Here is a 21,485-nt window from a genome sequence, read left to right as displayed (position 1 = left end):
GTGCAAGTTCTCCCACTTGAAAATATTAGAGAGGCCTGTAATTGTCAATATGGGTAAACCTCAACCATGAGAGGCAGAATGTGGAAAAAAAAAACCAGAAAATCACATTGTTTGATATTTATATAATTTATTTACAAATCATGGTCGAAAATAAGTATTTGGTCAATACCAAAAGTTCATCTCAATACTTTGTTATGTACCTTTTGTTGGCAATAATGGAGGCAAAACGTTTTCTGTAACTCTTCACAAGCTTTTCACACACTGTTGCTGGTATTTTGGCCCATTCCTCCATGCAGATCTCCTCTTTTGGGCTGTCGTTGGGCAACACAGACTTTCAACTCCCTCCACAGATTTTCTATGGGGTTGAGATTTGGAGACTGGCTCGGCCACTCCAGGACCTTGAATGCTTCTTACGAAGCCACTCCTTTGTTACCCTGGCTGTGTGTTTGGGATCATTGTCATGCTGAAAGACCCAGCCACGTCTCATCTTCAATGCCCTTGCTGATACAAGGAGATTTTCACTCAAAATCTCTCGATACATGGCCCCATTCATTCATTCCTTTACACAGATCAGTTGTCCTGGTCCCTTTGCAGAAAAATAGCCCTAAAGCATGATGTTTCCACCCCCATGCTTCACAGTGGGTATGGTGTTCTTCGGATGCAATTCAGTATTCTTTCTCCTCCAAACACGAGAACCTGTGTTTCTACCAAAAAGTTCTATTTTGGTTTCATCTGACCATAACACATTCTCCCAGTCCTCTTCTGGATCATCCAAATGCGGTCTAGCGAACCGCAGACGGGCCCGGACATGTACTTTCTTCAGCAGAGGGACAAGTCTGGCAGCGCAGGATTTGAGTCCCTGGCAGCGCATTGTGTTACTGATAGTAGCCTTTGTTACTGTGGTCCTTGCTCTCTGTAGATCATTCACTAGGTCCCCCCGTGTGGTTCTGGGATTTTTGCTCACCGTTCTTGTTATCATTTTGACGCCAAGGGGTGAGATCTTGCATGGAGCCCCAGATCGAGGGAGATTATCAGTGGTCTTGCATGTCTTCCATTTTTTAATAATTGCTTCCACAGTTGATTTCTTTACACCAAGCGTTTTACCTATTACAGATTCAGTCTTCCTAGTCTGGTGCAGGTCTACAATTTTGTCTCTGGTGTCCTTCGACAGCTCTTTGGTCTTGGCCATAGTGGAGTTTGGAGTGTGACTGATTGAGGTTGTGGACAGGTGTCCTTTATACCGATAATGAGTTAAAACAGGTGCCATTCATACAGGTAACGAGTGGAACCTCGTTAGACCTCGTTAGACCTTGTTAGAAGAAGTTGGACCTCTTTGACAGCCAGAAATCTTGCTTGTGTGTAGGTGACCAAATACTTATTTTCCACTCTAATTTGGAAATAAATTCTTTAAAAATCAAACAATTTTCTGTTTTTTTTCCCACATTCTGTCTCTCATGGTTGAGGTTTACCCATTATGACAACTACAGGCCTCTCTAATCTTTTCAAGTAGGAGAACTTGCACAATTGGTGGTTGTCTAAATACTTATTTGCCCCACTGTATAACAGTTCTTTCCTGTCGAATGTTAGCAATAACTGCATGCTTGAGAGCACACTCATCAATAAATCTGCTCCTTCTTCAGCTCCTCACTCAGTCACAAAGGGCGCTGTCCAACATCCACACGCACCTTTCCAGCGTCGAACGTAACGCCCTCACGCAGTTCCCTAAAGCCGAGGTGAGTTCAAAAAGTCACACATTCCACCGCATATTTATACTTTATATTTTCTTTCATGTGACACTTTACTCGCAGAAATCACTCAGGGATGTTCAACAGATTCTCAACAGCACAGAGGGCAACTTCCATCAACTGGTGGCGCTTCTGAACTGCCGAGGCCTCAACAAGGTAAGAAAGATTAAAAAACAACATCGAGCCAGCGCTTTACTTTGTGATGTTTGATCTGAACATGTGTGTCCCGTAGGACTACATCGACTCACTGAAAGGCTTGTGCTATGATGGGATGGAAGGACTGCTTTACCTCTCCCTTTATTCGTTCCTCTCAGCTCTGGCCTTCACTGCCATTCTCTGCTCTCTGCCTGGTGCCTGGAGGAGCTTCCCCAGGTGAAAACGACTCATCAACTTACTGTTATAACAGAGAGAACCATAAGTTCCGTACCTAACTATCAGCCATACCACCCAAATTCACGGTAGTCAAATTTAAGAAAAAAACCCCCACTATACAACAGTGTTTTTTCGACCTATTTTGAGCCATGGCACACTTTTCTTTCCTTAAAAAATCTAAAAAATAAAAAAATGAATTTCCAAATCCCATATTAACCTGATACCAACAGAAAGTGACCCCGAAATGCCCTTTTATCAACAGGAAGTGACCCAAAATGAAAAGGAAGTGATCCCGAATTGCCTCAAACTAGGGCTGTCAAAATTATTAACGGGCGGTAATTAATTTTTTAAATTAATCATGTTAAAATATTTAACGCAATTAACGCACATGCCCCGCTCAAACAGATTAAAATGACAGCACAGTGCCATGCCAACTTGTTAATTGTGTTTTTTGGAGTTTTGTCACCCTCTGCTGGTGCTCGGGTGGGGCTGATTTTATGGGCTTAAGCACCCATGAGCATTGTGTAATTATTGACATCAACAATGGCGGGCTACTAGTTTATTCTTTGATTGAAAATTTTACAAATTTTTTTAAAAGGAAAACATTAAGAGGGGTTTTAATATGAAATTTCTATAACTTGTACTAACATTTATCTTTTAAGAACTACAAGTCTTTCTATCCATGGATCGCTTTAACAGAATGTTAATAATGTTAATGCCATCTTGTATGCCATCCGTATGTTGAATGTATATATCCATCTTGTGTCTTATCTTTCCATTCCAACAATAATTTATAGAAAAATATGGCATATTTCATAAATGGTTTGAATTGCGATTAATTATGATTAATTACGATTAATTATTTTTTAAGATGTAATTAACTCGATTAAAAATTTGAATCGTTTGACAGCCCTACCTCAAACAGGAAGTGACCCGATGTACCAACCATAACACTATCGCAATTTGTCCAGAAATTGCATTGTCTAGTAATAATATAACATTTCATAATTATAATCTTACTCACTCAGTGTGACACCTGGGCCTGTTGTATTGGAGTAGGTATCATTGCATGCCCGGTGAAAGTTAATCCCACTATGACCACTTCATCTTTAGTCTATGGTAAATCCCAACGAAAGATAGCTTTCGCTATATTGCCTCATACCAGAGACTTTCGGCGAGGAAATACTCATTGCTTTCTTTTGACCGCCACTCACACTTGGGCCTTCATCTGGGTCAGAATTTTGTCCGGTGTCCAGTTCTGAGTTAGCATGTTTTCTTTTCAAAAACCTTTTCATTACTGTCACTGTTGTAGTTTCGCTAGCGGCGAGCCACAATGACACTTAGGGGTGTGTATTGCCTCATATCTGGCGATATGATTCGTACCATGGCTCACAGGTTGATTCAAGTCAATCCCAATTAATCCCAGTACTACACCTGAAGATGATTATTGCAATATTTGTATATCACTTTAGAAAAAAACAAATCAAAATGAATATAAATACATTTATATCAATTTATTTCTGAAACCTCATCCAGCACTCAATTATTTTTGTTGTTGTTTTATGTTTGAATAACATATGGCTTTCCTTATAACATTTTCTCTTTTCAGTGCAAACCTGTTTTTGTTCTAACATGCTTAAACGCAGTCTTCTAAATACAGTCCCTGAAAAAAAGTCTTGTCACTTATCCATTTTGTAGAAACAATTGCTAATAACCTGACTTAATTATTCAATTGGGTTCAGAAATGGCTCATATGAAAGCTAAGACCCTCCACCATCCTGCTGCAGAATTAGTCCCTTTTATGGTTAGAAATGTAACAGGCAGCTAAGATTTGTTGATATTTCAGACTATTTATGTTGCCTTCCACCCTGCAGATCTCTCTCTAACCCTAACCCTAACCCTAACCACCTCCATACTGGATGTAACCCTAGTCCATGATTTTGCCACCACCAAACTTCACTGTTTTTTGGGTGAACCCCGGATCCATGCAGGCTCCAGTAGTTCTCCTGGAATATTTGCGGTGACTGTGGTGTAATGCAATGGAATATTGGTCTGAAAAATCCACCTTTTGCCACTTTTCCAGCGTCCATCCTTTTGACAGGCTGTGGGCCTTGGCAAATGCTACACGTTTTTTTAATTGTCTGCGCCCTGAGAGATCTGCAGGGTAAGAGGCAACATAAATAGTCTGAAATATCAACAAATCTTAGCTTCCTCTTACATTCCTAACCATTAAAAGGGACAAATTCTGCAGCAGGATGGTGCTCCGTCGCATACTTCAATCTCTACCTCAAGGCAGAGAAGACAAAATCCTCCAGGACTGGCCAGCCCAGTCACCAGTCATGGACATCATTGAGCATGTCTGGGGTAGGATGAAAGAGGAAGCATGGAAGACGAAACCCAAGAATGTTGATGAACTCTGGGAGGCATGCAAGACTGCTTTCTTTGATGTTCCTGATGACTTCATCAATAAATTGTATGAATCCTTGCCGAAGCCCATGGAAGTCATTCAAAATATTAAATTTGGATCTCACAGCACCACTACTTAATTCGCTTATGTTGTGTAACATATTTTTGTATTTGAAGTACATGTTTTGTTCAATTTTCACACTACTTTTGTCTTGCCAAAATTTGACATTTATGTCTTCATTAAATGTTAAATCTTTTTTCAGTGAAACAAATATATTTTTGTACATTCAACATAATTTGGGAGAGTCTTACCTTTCATATGAGCCATTTCTGAAACCAATTGAGTAATTAAAAGTCAGGTTATTAACAATTGTTTCTACAAAATCGACAAGACTTTTGTCAGCGACTGTACTCCATGTCTCTGTTTTATCAGTCAAAACCAAAATGAGCCAAAATTTCAGACTGATAAAAGAACTCATCCGAGCAACCACTAGAGGGCGATTTTTCCACAAATGTCTACTCGGATTAGTCTGATGTTGTTGTTACCTCAGCAGACTGCAAGGCAATGCTGCAGCCACTGAATTGTTTATTTCCACCAAAAACACACATGTAAGTAATAATACAGATGGATTTTGAATCGATACAAGAATTGCAGGACGTAATATTGCGATATATCTCAGAATCGATTTTGTGAAAACACCCCTAATGCCACTCTCACGTTCACCTGACGCATCACTAATCAAAGTAATTAGCTACCTGTTGCCACCTTCTGATTGGTATTACATGATTACCGACCACTATACAGCACAGACGACTCTTAGTAACGGCACATTTACGGTAACAAAACAGCAATGAAAGCATGCATTTAGTCATACATGATTATATTACAATATATTTTGTTCACCACCCAAAAGTCCAGGAAATAATGGCTAACTGCGGTAGAAAGTAGAAATGCTCCGCATGTCGCATTTCCACAGCATTAATAGTTAAAAATATATTCACAATGTGATGATGACCCGCTAACGTTACGTAACCTTCTGGTAGGTAGTTAATTATAATGTGCACAAAAAAACAAACACAGTGTTTCAATTTTTTATTGTGTAATAGTGGAAAATAAAGTAAACATAAACATGTAAACATAACATGGTAAAGTTAGCATTACCAGAAAGGGGCCATTGTAGGTGTTGGCAGACATTTTATTAATGCCAGTATTATTATACCCAATCAAATGTGATTATCCCAGATTGCCCGCCCTTACTCATGATTTCAATAACTCCCATTGTCACATGCATATGTGTTCAAGTCTATCAGTGTTTACGAGTGTTGGTATAACTGACGTCACAAAATAGAGCTCGTAAGGGGTGTTGCAATTTTTTTCTGTTTAAACATTTTCTTCATTATCCGATGTCTATGAAATTCATCATTTGCATACTGGCTGTGAATGCTGAAGCTTTAGTGCAACGCTAGTCATCCAATCCATTTTGACTGGGTGAGAGGACGGGGTGGGGGTGTGGGGGGTTCACGCGCCCTCTCCCAGTCAAAATCGCAGCTAATGAGTTGATTAAGCCCCTTTCGCATATACCAAACGTCGTTAAAATTCCGGGATTTAAATGGGTAGCGCTTATGTGTGAAAGCAATTTCCCGGGTCGACTGACTCAGAGACTACACGGACATTTAACGGGTTGCTTCTTAATATTATGCCCCGGACTTTCCCGGGATGAGGCGTGTGTGAAAGTATGCGTTTGATTCCTGGGTCAAAGCACGATGGCTGATGACGTAAATATCACGGCGGGCCAATCGTCATTTTCTCTTTCTTTGCAGTATGATTAAAAGCGGTAAACAAACATCACAATTATCAACATTGCAAACTGGAAATGGCAAAATTAAACTGAAAACATAACGAAATTAAATTGCTGCTGTATCACAGAGCTGAGGAAGAGAGTCCATCGTCCATCTTTGGAAATGTGTGGTTTATTTTGTTGCCGATGTTAGGGTCCGCGGAACCATGGAAAGAAGGTTGTACCTCAAACCAAAAAACAAAGGAGGGATGTAATCAAGGGTTTATTAAATACAAACAAAAATACACGCGATTGCGGAAAAGGGGGAATAACACAATGGGTATGTGACAGTAGGTCGATGGGGATCAATAATACAAACCTAAGCGGTCGGCAGAGAGCCGATAAGACAGCAAAACAAATACACTAAAATTCAAAACAAGGACCGCAGACGAACAAGCTAGTAAATTCACGAAATTCAAGAGTGCAAGTAGTCGAATGGTGCCCAGCAAGTTAATATCTTGGCACCCTTCAGCTTGGATCGTCTGGGCTTAAATACAGTCTTGATGAGTTTGAATTGGCTGAAGGTATGACGTAGGGAACACTCCCACAACCGGCTCTGTAAAAAAACACTATCTGACCAACAGAAGGTGACAGCTGATGCCGACAAAAAATGATGTAATGTCCTGGTTATAGTGTCCAACCCGCGTCATTCCCAGAATATCTCCCCATGTGTGAAAGCAATGACGTGAGTAAATCCCGGGTCACCTTACACGGGAATTTACCGGGATATGTCTGTGAAAGGGGCTTTACTTTGACCAAATGTCTTTGACATGAAGCTCATTCAAACTAGATGTTTTCTGTACCTTTAACTTTTAAAACGATCGCGCCTAACTAGTAAGCGGCAGCTTCAATTAAGCAGAAGAAAAAATCCCCTAATAAAATCCACTTTAGCTTGTCTTCTTCACAAGCAGTGCAAGGAGTCTTCTGAAAATCTCCAAAGCGCTTGAACTAGGGCTAACGGTTGTCAGCGCAAGCTCTTGCATAGTAACTTTGACAGTACGCTGTGGATGTCTGAAATTTTTTGATTAAAATAAATTAACCTTCTGTAATGGCACTGAACTTCTTGAGCAATAAAATCCTATTGAAAAGCTTAATGAACTCTGTAAGCAGTGTGCTAGCATAGCAGCTTTGTCGTAACACACTGTGGATGTCTGTTCTTTGGAATCTGTCAAACCACTCTAGCTTTAACTTAGTCATCAGTAAGACCATAAACATGGGATATAAAATTCTTGAATAAAATCCCAAGAGTGTCTATCAAACTCAGCTAGCTGCATACTAGCATAGCAGCTTCATCTTGGCAAACTGTGGGTATACCGTATTTGCCCGAATATAAGACAGTGTTTTTTGCATTGAAATAAGACTGAAAAAGAGGGGATCATCTTATATTCGCGGTCTAGACATTATACCCATTCACGACGCTAGATGGCGCCAGATACCATTGAAGCGATGTTCTGTCATGACAGATCTCAGCGTCTAGACATTATACCCATTCACGACGCTAGATGGCGCCAGATATCATTGAAGCGATGTTCTGTCATGACAGATCTCAGCTACTCTCAAGTTTAACCAGTTTGCATTATTTTATTGCAATGTTTTTCCTTATTCAGATTTGTTTCAAGACTACAGTTAGACTCCACTTTGATGGTTAAGGCAGTTATTGCAATTTTGTTGTTTTATTACAATAGTTTGGTTTATTTACATTTCAAAAACCAGTAGCCACTCATGTACGAATGTCATTGCACTTTAGTTTACATATTTAAATGTTCAGATATTAAGATTTGAATGCGGCAAAATAACATGCTTTTTCTCTCTCAAATATATTGTTATAATCAATTGTTTCGGATGTATTGTAATTATTTTCTGTATAAAAATTCATTTGGTGTTCAAAAAGTCTTTTTTCAAACTTGAGTCTTGAAAAAGAGGGGGTCGTCTTATAATCAGGGCCGTCTTATATTCGGGCCAATACGGTACTTTTTTGTTAAAATCCGTCAAATTGCTTACAGTTAGCGATAAATCGTCCTTTTGTAGTGGTACTAAGGTTGTTTTCTTGACAAGTTAGATAATCTAGCCTCGGAAATGCTATCGCTAGGAAACAAAAGGACAGAAAATCAGCTATTTATAATCCAAAAAATACAATATTCTCAGTATTCTCCATCTTGTCCACGTTAGCATCTCATCCTCACACATCTCCATCTTTCTCTCTTCCATGGCCACCGTTTCACCAGCGATTCGGAAGAGTACGAAGACTCGGACAGCGAGAGTGAGGACCCCTTCACCTCCCATCAGGCACGTAGACAGACGGCCTCTGGGTCTCAACGCGGGGCCCCCTTCTATAATTACCCGGGGGCCGGGTGGACACCCCCCTTTTCTAGCGCGCCGCCCCTCCCGTGAGTAACACCAGACACACGGACACGCAGACAGACAGACAGACAGAAGCTTCCAGATGTTGCAGGGCAGTCCAGATTACATACACATGCATACAGGAATATTTACTCATTGACTACCATTGACAGCGATAGATGTCCAAATCCATTTTGATTGATTCTCCCAGTCAAAATGAATTTGGGCATCTCTCACCGTCAATGGCAGCCAGTGAGTTAATATTTGATCGCAGTTACACGACAGGCAGTCAGTGAGCGTTTGGTACACCCATAGGACTAGCAGACACACAGACAGGTCAACATGGACGACAGTGTAGACAGAAAAGCGGACACAACTGCAGAGGCCTGTCTGTCTGTCTGTCCGTCTGTCTGCCCGTGTGTCTGTCTGTCCGTCCCCACGTCTGTCTTGAGTGTTTTCAGGACAGACCACGCAGGCCCGTTAATTCCCCCCCCTTGATTTGAAATTGCGCCGTCACCATCTTCGCCTAGTAAGACCACCGCTTTGTTTTTGTGGGGAGGGCCGGCAAATTGGCAAGAAAATCCGACCGAAGGTTCACAACTTTTTTCCGTATCACTCTTCATCACTTGTCTCCTCACTGTGATCTTTCCTGACTTTTTTTTTTTTTTGCTTCTCGTGACTCCTCACTCTTCTAACATCTTATTTGAGTACCACAATGGAAAACCGTTGGAGCATCATTCCGTTTTGTAATAGTAGCAATCAGTGTTTTCAATAGTAAGACCATTCAATGTGACATTTTTACTACTATTATTTGACATTTTTTCACTACTAGTGCCACTTTTGGTCAATAAGTACATGCACTGCATAGAAAAAAAACAATGTCTTAAAGAACATCGTAATTTTCGCACTATAAGGCGCACCTGACTATAAGACGCACCCTTCAAATTTGGCATGAAAACGGCATGTGTTCATAGATAAGCCACACTGGAATATAAGCCGCAGCTCTCCTCACTCTATTATGGAATATTTACACAAAAAGATTTTAACCAGTTAAACTTTATTTGACAGCGGCATCATATGACTGTCATAAAACCAAACGAAACATCATAAAGCTTTGAACTAGGGTTGTTCCGATCATGTTTTTTTGCTCCCGATCCGTTCCCGATCGTTTTAGTTTGAGTATCTGCCGATCCCGATATTTCCCGATCTGATTGCTTTTTTTTTTTTTGCTCCCAATTCCAATCATTCCCGATAATTTTTCCCGATCATATACATTTTGGCAATGCATTAAGAAAAAAAATGAATAAAACTTATATACATTATATACATTCAACATACATTACATAAGTACTGTATTTGTTTATAATAGCAATAAATCCTCAAGATGGCATTTACATTATTAACCTTCTTTCTGTGAGGGGAATCCACGGATAGAAAGACTTGTAATTCTTAAAGGATAAATGTGACTTTGTATATTGTGACTAAATATTGCCATCTAGTGTATTTGTTGAGCTTTCAGTAAATGATACTGTAGCCATTTAACTGTTCTGCCCAAATGCAACCATGACTGTGCGTAGTGACACCAATTGATATATCTTCTCTGCGTTGAGAAATAACATATGGTGTTAAGAAAAAGATCAACTCCTACCTTTCTTCCCTAACCCACGATATTTTTAATTGTTGAGAGGGGGATTTTAAGGCTTTAGCCAATTAAATAAAGGCTCCAAAGGCTGCCTAAATTCACTCTACTCATTTTACACTGCCTTTTAGCTCTATATACAGATAAAACGGCGCCTTTATAGATTGAACACGACAATGCGTGAGTGGGTCGTGCAGCGCATGCGTTAATTGCATTAAATATTTTAATGTAATTAAAAAAAAATTAATTACCGCCGTTAACGCGATAAATTTGACAGTCCTACTTTAAGCCAAAACTAAAGACTCTGGATCAGGGTAAGACTTTGTGTCTGTAACGTGAAATACAATTAGAAAACGATGTAATTAAAAAAAAAAAAAAAAAAAAAAAAAAATATATATATATATATATATCAAAAAAAGGCATGTCCAATATTTTTTTGCCGATTCCGATACTTTGAAAATGTTGTGATCGGACCCGATCCCGATCGATCGATACATCTTTACTTTGAACCTTCAAAAAGCTGGCCATCACTGCTCCCTTGGGGGAGAAAGTCAATCTCTGCTGCCACCTGCTGTCAACACTGTTGTCGTCCAACATGCCTCTGAGCATGCATTGCAGCGCTACAGATGTAAATAACGATCAAAATTCATGTTCTGTGCTAATTACTTCCTCAGTTACTGTTCCAGTTGTTTCATTAATATCTAGTTATGGTATTTGGTAACACTTTATTTGACAGTCGCGCCATAAGACTGTCATTAGACAATCATAATTATGATATGACACTGTCATGAGCATTACTGAATGCTTATAACAGATATAATTTACTGTTATCCGGCAAATTATCTCACTTTTGAATGGATGTAAAAGATCCAAGCTGGACATAAACAGAGTTAGTGACATAATCTGCCGGATGACACTTAATGACATCTTTCATAAGCATTCAGTAATGCTCATGATAGTCTCGTGTCATAATTATGACGGTCTTATGACAGTCTTATCACACCGCTGTCAAATAAAGTGTTTCCCATTAACCCAAATAAATCAACAAATTTGGAAGGAAAAAAGTAGCGTCTTATAGTCTGAAAATTACGGTAGGTTTCTGGTAAAAAAAATGTCATCACACTTGAAATTCGATAAAATCCCTTAAAAAGTAAGATATAAAAGCTTATTTTAGGACAATTTTTACTTGTTCTATTGACAGTTTTTTTTTTATATATGTTATAAGCAAAGAGTACTTTGTGTTAAAGAAACTTTTGCAAATTTTTGAAGTGGCATTTTTATCCAGTGTAGGTTTGGAATGATTATTGGACTAATCAACAACTAATCGACTGTCAAATTAATCGACAACTATTCAGAGAGCCAATTCGTCGTCTATAGCGACTTGAAATTACTTGAATTATGTATCTTTAGCAGTCAATATAGTAGTCCTCAATGAAAGCAGATTGATTATCTGTGCAATTAATCAAAATATGATATTAGCAGACTACAGAAACACACCTCCTTCAAACTAGTTAAATTCCTTTGTTTTCAATGTAAATCTACCAGAAATAAGTTAAATCATCTGCCAGTGCGTCAATTAAATTTTACTCAGATTTCTTGGAATAAGAAAAATAGCTATCTTAAAATAAGCTTATCAGACTTATTTTAAGCAATAAATTAGTATATTTAATATTTAAAAAAAAAAACCTCAAAACATTATTTAAAAGCATTATTTATTTAGGTAAAAAATGACCAATTTATGGATGTATGGGCTGACAAACACATAGTAATATTTACTTAAAGTGGAATAATCTGACGCATTAATCATTAGTCTTTAACACTCAAAATAAATAAATAAATTAAATAAATAGGGAAAGGTATTTGGCTAGATTTAAGAAAAATAATATGAGTAAGACATAATAAATGTGCAGTGCAGACATCTGCTTTTGCATTAAAAACAGTTACTGTTATATAGTCACGCATGACAACTCTTACGGGCGCAGCAATTTTTCTGCCGCGCTTAGTGAAAAAGCACGAAGTAGCGCCCCCACCCCCCCAACCGCCCAAAAAAAAAAAAAAACGAATAGAGATACGAATATTACGATTTGAATTTTATGTATTTTTATTAGGGCTGTCAAACGATTAAAATTTCTAATCGAGTTAATTACAGCTTAAAAATTTATTAATCGCAATTAATCGCAATTCAAACCATCTATAAAATATGCCATATTTTTCTGTAAATTATTTTTGGAATGGAAAGATAAGACACAAGATGGATATAGACATTCAACATACGGTACATAAGGACTATTTGTTTATTATAACAATAAATCAACAAGATGGCATTAACATTATTAACATTGTGTTAAAGCGATCCATGGATGGAAAGACTTGTAGTTCTTAAAAGATAAATGTGAGTACAAGTTATAGAAATTTTATATTAAAACCCCTCCTAATGTTTTCATTTTAATAAAATTTCTAAAATTTTCAATCAAAAAATAAACTAGTAGCCCGCCATTGTTGATGTCAATAATTACTTACACAATGCTAATGGGTGCTGAAGCCTATAAAATCAGTTGCACCCAAGCGCCAGCAGAGGGCGGCAAAACTCCATAAAACACAATTAACAAGTGGGCATTTCACTCTACTGACATTTAAATCTGTCTGAGCGGGACATGTGCATTAATTGCGTCAAATATTTTAACGTGATTAATTAAAAAAATTAATTACCGCCCGTTAACGCGATAATTTTGACAGCCCTAATTTTTATATTTCAATAAATGGTTTTTAAGCACTTCAATTTTAATAATTGGTTTTAAACATGAGACTGTCCCACCGAATTATTTTTAAACAATAATAAAGTAGAAAAATGCCTGTCTTTATTAAATGCTTAATAGAGTGAATCCTCTCAAATCCGGTCAAGCTGCTCACTTACACACAATGAGTTGCCACAGCAACTGTTTAACAAGTTAAACGATGATTGACGCATGCGGCGCTTTGAAGCTTTGGCTTTCAAGCATCTGTTACAAGATCAAAGATTTAACGTCTGTCAATCATCTTTTAAATTTTAATAAGCAACTCCAGTGCACTGCCTGAACAACAAAGAGCAGCAAGAGGGAGAGGGAGACTACGTAATCGGCTCGGAATGACTCACTGGTATTTATTATTTATTTTTTAATTGGAAAAAAATCTGTGATGGGCTGAGGACGCGAAGTTGGAAGCGCCAATTAGCGAGGGATCACTGTTTACCCACACACATACACGTCAGCGAACCACTTCCTGTGAATTCTGTCTTTAATTTAGGTTTTTCCTCCATCATTACATATCAGAAAAATGAAATTCTGTTCCATTCTTTTCAATTCTTTTTGCCATATATTAGACAAGATTCTTTCCGTTGGGATGGACAATAATAAGGTGCTGTCTTTCCATTTAAACTCTTGAGTAGATGTCCAATCCATTTAAACTGAGAGGACTCGCATCGAATGATCATTCACACTGGATTGGACATCTATTTTCGTCAACAGCACCAAATAAATAATCCCAAAGTCATATAGCAGTAAATAACATGATTTTAGCATGTGCCGGTTGGTCAACAAATTACAAGAAAAAAAAAATCGACGATGATCACAATAATCGTTTGTGGCAGTCTTTTATTAGTAAATTGTGTGACACACTATTAGCCGCTAGTAAGTGAATTTAAAGCGCGCACCAGTACATGGACTATTAACCTTTTAAATACAAATATATATACCAGTATATTTGTACTAGTAGGCTAAAAGTGACACTTGTATGTCTAAAGCTGTGTTCAGACTGCAGGCATATCCGAATCCAATCCGATTCCTCCTCAAATCTGATTCTTAGGGCTGATTTTTCACATATTTTTTAGTAAGTGTCCAAATCAGATCCGGGCCTGATTAGACTGGGCCACATTATTGACACACCTGACAGGTTGCTGTGGCAACAAAAGCATCATTCAGCATAGAGTGACGTCACAGACGATCAAATCCCATCCAGTTTCACTCTGGATGGGCTAAAAATCGCATTTTAGCTGCCAGTCTGAACAAGGCTTTAGCTGTTATACTACTAACAGTTACAAGTACATTATGTACTAATCAATAGACTTTAATCTGATCGGATTAGGAATAAATGCTCAAACTGTTTTCCATAGTACTAATTTTTGGTAGGAAGATCTTGGAGTAAACTCACTGCAAGTTACAACATGAGGTACAACTATGCAATCTAATGACATTACAGAGTAATGTATAATACTAGAAAAATCCAACACTGAGTTAAAATAATTGTTAGTTGCAGCCCTACAATCGTATTCCTTTGAGATTATGATTACGGGATGTCATTGGCTTGTGTAGGTGTACCTAACTAACCCGGTTTGATGAATGCGTTCATTATGATGGCAACGTTTTGGCCTTAAATGAGTGGAGACCGACTGAAAGTGACAAAAAGAGAGAGCGAGAGAGACGTGCTTTGTGCGCTTGATCTCTAACCGCTGATTCTCCTTCTTCCCTTTTTACCCGCCCTCGACTCCCGAACCACCGCCACCCGTCTTTCTCGATGTGTCTTTTTCATTCATCATCCTTCCTCTCCTTTCCTCCTTCCCTTGTCTCTTTCTACTCTCTCTACGCAGGACTCCAAACGTTTCCTCCAATGGCAACCCTGGCTATGAGAGCCTCCCCTTGACTGACAGGCAGTCCCCACCCCCTTCTGTGAGTTCCTCTGTTCTCGTGTGTGCCATTTTATCATCTTGACCATCACTAGCGCAGGAGTGGGGAGCCTTTATTCAATCATTTTTGGTCCTCATACTAATTATACAGTGGTATGAAAATGTATCTGAACCTTTTTGAATTTCTCACATTTCTGCATAAAATCCCCATCAAATGTGATCTGATCTTTGTCCAAATCACACAGATGTAAAAACAGTGTCTGCTTTAACTAAAACCACCCAAACATTTATAGGTCTTTATATTTTATTGAGGATAGCATGCAAACAATAACAAAAGGGGGAAATAAGTAAGTGAACCCTCTGCTCAAGGAGACTTAAAGAGCAATTGAAACCAGTTTTTACCAAACAATTTAAGTCAGGTGTGTGCCCAATCACTGATGAGTGGTTGAAAGCTGCCCTGCCCACTATAAAACACTCACCTGGTAAGAATTGTCTTGATGAGAAGCATTGTCTGATGTGCATCCTGGCTCGGTCAAAAGAGCTGTCTGAAGATCTGCGATCAAGGATTGTTGATTTGTATAAAGCTGGGAAAGGATACAAAACCATCCCTGAAAGTCAGGATGTTCATCAATCGACAGTCAGAGAAGTTGTCTAAAAATAGAGAGAGTTTGGCACTGTTGCTTCTCTCCCAAGGAGTGGCCGTCCACCAAAGATGACGCCAAGAGTTCAGCGCAGAATACTCAGAGAGGTAAAAAAGAACCCCAGCGTGCTAAAGACTTACAGAAATCACTGGCACTGTCCAATATCTCTGTGCACGTTTCAACTATACGTAAAACTGTGGCCAAGAATTTTGTTCATGGGAGGACTCCACAGAAGAAGCCACTGCTGTTTAAAAAAAACATTGTTGCTCGTTTAATTTTCGCAAAAAGGCACTTGGACACTCCACAGAAGTTTTGACAAAATATTTTGTGGACTGATGAAACCAAAGTTGTATTGTTTGGGAATTAACACACAACGTCAGGTGTGGAGGAAAAATGGAACAGTTCACCAACATCAACACCTCATCCCCACTGTGAAGCATGGTGGAGGGAGCATCATGATATGGGGCTGTTTTGCTCTCTCAAGGCCTGGACAAATAGCAATCATTAATGGAAGGATTAATTAAAAAGTATATCAGGATGTTTTGCAGGAAAACCCGAGGCCGTCTGTCAGTCAGTTGGATGCTGGAACAAGACAATGATCCATAACACAGAAGTAAATCAACTTCAGAATGGTTACAGAAGAACAAAACACACGTTCTGGAGTGGCCAAGTCAAAGTTCAGACGAACCCCATTGAGATGCTGTGGCATGACTTAGGCAATAAAATCTTCGTTGTGCCAGTTGAAAACAGATAATCAGAACTACAGTGGTATAAAAAAAGCATCTGGACCTTTTGAAATTTCTCACATTTCTGCATAAAATCCCCATCAAATGTTATCTGATCTTTGTCAAAATCACATAGATGAAAATACAGTGTCTGCTTTAACTAAAACCACCCAAATGTTTATTGGTTTTCATATTTTAATGAGGATAGCATGCAAACAAGTGCAATTGAAACCAATTTTTACCAAACATTTTAAGTCAGGTGTGTGCCCAATCACTGATAAGTGGTTTAAAGCTGCCTTGCCTGGACAACTTGCAATCATTAATGGAAGAATGAATTCAAAGTTTATCAGGACGTTTTACATGAAAACTTGAGGCCATCTGTCAGACAGTTGAAGCTAAAAAGAGGATGGATGCTGGAACAAGACAATGATCCATAACACAGAAGTAAATCAACTTCAGAATGGTTTCAGAAGAACAAAATACACGTTCTGGAGTGGCCAAGTCAAAGTTCAGATGAACCCCATTAAGATGCTGTGGCATAACCTAAAGACCGGGATTCATGCCAGACATCCCTGGAATCTGACTGAACTACAGCAGTTTTGTAGAGAAGAATGGGCCAAGATTAGTCCTGATCGATGTGCCAGACTGATCTGGAGCTACAGGAAGCGTCTGATTGAAGTTATTGCTGCCAAAGGGGGGGCCACAGAATATTAAAAGTGATGGTTGACTTACTTATTTTTCCCTTTTCTGTCATTGTTTGCATACTATCATCATTGAAATATGAAAACCGTAAGTGTTTGGGTGGTTTTAGTTAAAGCAGATTGTTTTTTCATCTGTTTGATTTTGACAAAGATTAGATCACACTTGATGGGGATTTTATGCAGATATGTGATAAACTATCTGAACTTTTTGGAATTTTTCATACCACTGTAAGTAGTACGATGGAGTATTAAGGCCAAACAAACAGAAAAAAATTGAGACTTAAAGTCATAATATTACGGGAAAAAGTTGTGATATTATGGGAAAAAAGGCTTAACATTAAGAGTTTAAAGTTGTAATTTTACATAATTTTACGTAATATTAAGAGAAAAAAGTCGTAATGTTATGGAATAATATGGGAAAAAAGTCGGAATATTACAAGAAAAAAGTCATAATGTGCGATTAAACTTGTTATACTAAGTAATTTAAAGTAATATTACAATTTTTTTTTTCGTAATACTGCACTATGAGATTAAAGTCATTATATCTCTTATGTTACGTAATATGTATGGACAACATTTAGCTAAATTAGCTACTCTGTACTTTAAACCATTATAATGAACAATCTTGAAAGCATCACTTGAGGATGTATTTTAGAAATTATTTCACAAATAAGAAAATCCTTAATCTTTAGGAACATCTACATCCAATTATAATCAATGTAAGGATTTATACTGATACTCCGTCCTAGCTCCCAATTTATTTGTTCATTTTAACAGAAGCGTTTTAGAGCTTCGTAAAGTACGAAGTAGCTAATTTAGCTAAATTAGCCATACTGCATCCATACATATTGCCTAATGTAAAGATACGTCATTTAAGGACTTTAATCTCATTTAAAAAAAAAACTTTTGTCTTGTAATATTACGTGTTTATTTAAATCAATGAACTTCTGACCCATTCTTAAATCATTTAGGGAAATTTGGCGCCACTACCTTGCATATAGCAGCTAATACGGTGAAAGCAGTTTTCTCAATGCTTACAAAAGCACACTCTTATACAAATTTATCATGAAAACCTTGCCCTGGAGGTTTATGTGGTAAGACTTTATTCACAAATCATTTATAGAAAAAAAAAATTACCTTCAAATGGCGTCATATCTCACTTTGACACTGTGTGAAGAGTGATTCTATGGAATGGCTCACAAATGCTCACTTATTATTCCTTTTAGTAAGGTTCCCCATCCCTGCAGGGCAGGGGTCGGCAACCCGCGGCTCCGGAGCCTGAATACAGCTCTTTGAACTCTCTGATAAGGCTCAGTTTTATCTTAAATAAATGAACAGTTGACATTTTAATCCGGAGATCAAACCAGGCTAGATGTTTTGTGTGTCTGTTAACAGAACACTCATACAGGTCTTGACATCACCAACTATGTAAAGTCACAACCGCCACTCAGAGGGTGTACTCACAGGTCTTGGCGCCATCCAGGGGCGCAAAGATTTGTGGGTACACATTCCAAGTGGCAACTGTGACTTTACATAAGCATTCTGCTTACTTAAAGGAGGGTAAACAACTTTGTTAAATCAAAATTGTACTACAAATACATATTAGTATACATGTAAATAAATATATTTACATATATGCTGACGCAATCTTTTGAACTATCAATATGTGTGTGCAGCTCCCAGTGAAGTCTTTTCTGTGGAAACTGGGTCAGAATGGCTCTTTGAGTACTGAAGGTTGCTGACCTCTGCTGTAGTGTCTTGCTTGTCACTGTTAACATGTAGGAATGTGGAAAACTGTGGGTTGTCCGATAATATCAGCCGGTTAAAGCATTTTAAAATGTTCTTGAAAAGTCTTGTCGCTTATCCATTTTGTAGAAACAATTGCTAATAACCTATCTTTTAATTATTCAATTGGCTTCAGAAATGGTTCATATGAAAGCTAAGACCCTCCCAAATGATGATGAACGCACAAAACATATTTGTTTCACTGAAAAAAGATTTGTCATTTAATGAAGACATAAAGGTCAAATTTTGGCAAGACAAAAGTTTTGTCGCCTACAGAAGGTAGTGTGAAAATTGAACAAAAAATGTACTTCAAATACAAAAACATCTTACAATAACAAGCGAATTAAGTAGTGGTGCTGTGAGATCCAAATTTAATATTTTGTATGACTTCCATGGCCTTGAAGGACTGCATCCATGCGGTTCGACAAGGATTCATACAATTTATTGATGAAGTCATCAGGAACATCAAAGAAAGCAGTCCTGCATGCCTCCCAAAGTTCATCAACATTCTTGGGTTTCGTCTTCCATGCTTCCTCTTTCATCCTACCCATGTCTGGTGACTGGGCTAGCCAGTCCTGGAGGATCTTGATTTTCTTTTCCTTGAGGAACTTTGAGGTAGAGATTGAAGTATGCGATGGAGCACCATCCTGCTGCAGAATTTGTCCCTTTTTTATGGTTAGGAATGTAAGAGGCAGTTAAGATTTATTGATATTTCAGACTATTTATGTTGCCTTCCACCCTTCAGATCTCTTGCATACCCCCATACTGGATGTAACCCCAGACCATGAGTTTGCCACCACCAAACTTCACTTTTTTCTGAGTGAATCTCAGATCCATGCGGACTCCAGTAGGTCTCCTGCAATATTTGTGGCGACTGTGGTGTAATTCAATGGAAGATTCATCTGAAAAATCCACCTTTTGCCACAAAACAGTGAAGTTTGGTGGTGGCAAAATCATGGTCTGGGGTTACATCCAGTATGGGGGTGTGCGAGAGATCTGCAGGGTGGAAGGCAACATTAATAGTCTGAAATATCAACAAATCTTAGCTGCCTCTTACATTCCTAACCATAAAAAGGGACAAATTCTCAAGCAGGCTGATGCTCCATCGCATACCTCAATCTCTACCTCAAAGTTCCTCAAGGCAGAGAAGATCAAGATCCTCCAGGACTGGCCAGCCCAGTCACCAGTCATGGACATCATTGAGCATGTCTGGGGTAGGATGAAAACGGAAGCATGGAAGACGAAACCCAAGAATGTTGATGAACTCTGGGAGGCATGCAAGACTGCTTTCTTTGATGTTCCTGATGACTTCATCAATAAATTTTATGAATCCTTGCCGAAGCCCATGGAAGTCATACAAAATAATACATTTGGTTCTCACAGCACCACTACTTAATTCGCTTATATTATGTATAGGGCTGTCAAACGATTAAAATTTTTAATCGAGTTAATTACAGCTTAAAAATGAATTAATCGTAATTAACCGCAATTCGAACCATCTATAAAATATACCATATTTTTCTGTAAATTATTGTTGGAATGGAAAGATAAGACACAAGATGGATATATAAATTCAACATACGGTCCATAAGTACTGTATTTGTTTATTATAACAATAAATCAACAAGATGGCATTAACATTATTAACATTCTGTTAAAGCGATCTATGGAAAGAAAGACTTCTAGTTCTTAAAAGATAAATGTTAGTCCAAGTTATAGAAATTTTTTGAAACTGTTGAAATTGAAATTGTTGATGTCAATAATTACACAATGCTCATGGGTGCTTAAGCCTATAAAATCAGTCCTACCCAAGCGCCAGCAGAGGGCGACAAAACTCCAAAAAACACAACAAGTTGGCATTGCACTGTGCTGTCATTTTAATCTGTTTGAGCGGGGCATGTGGGTTAATTGCGTCAAATATTTTAACGTGATTTTAAAAAATTAATTACTGCCCGTTAACGCGATAATTTTGACAGCCCTAATTATGTAACATATTTTTGTATTTCTAGTACATTTTTTGTTCACTTTTCACACTACTTTCTGTAGGCGACACAACTTTTGTCTACCCAAAATTTGACCTTTATGTCTTCATTAAATGATGAATCTTTTTTCAGTGAAACATATATATTTTTGTACATTCAACATCATTTGGGAGGGTCTTGGCTTTCATATGAGCCATTTCTGAAACCAAATGAATAATTAAAAGTCAGGTTATTAGCAATTTTTTTTCTACAAAATGGATAAGCAACAGGACTTTTGTCAGGGACTGTATGTCAAATACTTCATTTTTTTATGGTCGTTTAAAGATGCCATGTTATTGAACAGGCTGCGTGATTATAGAACGGTAAGCTTGTGTCAGATGGGTGTAATGGAGTCATGTGATTATTGTTGCGACGTCTCATTGGTGAAATTGGTAGAGCTACTCTTAGCAATGCTAGCAAAAAAAATAAAAATGTAATATGTAGAATAAAGAGGAAAAATGTGACGACTCGTGTACCCCAATGTAGCGGAATAAGAGTAGTGTTTTTTCTTCACAAATCCATTCAAGTAAAAAGTATGGCTTTGTTAAACTACTCTTAGAAGTACTCAAAAAGTTAATCAACTGAGTACATGTAACGCGTCACTACCCACCTATG

General features: G+C 38.1%; 1 protein-coding gene across 3 annotated transcripts in view; it reads left to right on the top strand.

The window, feature by feature from the left end:
• Window positions 1–21,485, top strand: part of ttyh1 (tweety family member 1) — an 86,036-nt gene that overhangs the window by 63,958 nt on the left and 593 nt on the right. Inside the window, exons 10-14 of one of the 3 annotated variants that reach the window (XM_057833672.1) lie at window positions 1,641–1,733; window positions 1,809–1,901; window positions 1,978–2,117; window positions 8,587–8,748; window positions 14,962–15,040. In XM_057833672.1, coding sequence (XP_057689655.1) covers window positions 1,641–1,733; window positions 1,809–1,901; window positions 1,978–2,117; window positions 8,587–8,748; window positions 14,962–15,040 — 567 coding nt within the window. The remainder of the gene's footprint in view (window positions 1–1,640; window positions 1,734–1,808; window positions 1,902–1,977; window positions 2,118–8,586; window positions 8,749–14,961; window positions 15,041–21,485) is intronic. The other 2 variants (XM_057833674.1, XM_057833673.1) reach the window with 2 other exon arrangements.

The sequence above is a fragment of the Corythoichthys intestinalis genome, chromosome 4 (genome assembly GCF_030265065.1).
Source record: "Corythoichthys intestinalis isolate RoL2023-P3 chromosome 4, ASM3026506v1, whole genome shotgun sequence".
NCBI lineage: Eukaryota > Metazoa > Chordata > Actinopteri > Syngnathiformes > Syngnathidae > Corythoichthys > Corythoichthys intestinalis.
This window is presented reverse-complemented; position numbering and strand designations above follow the sequence as displayed.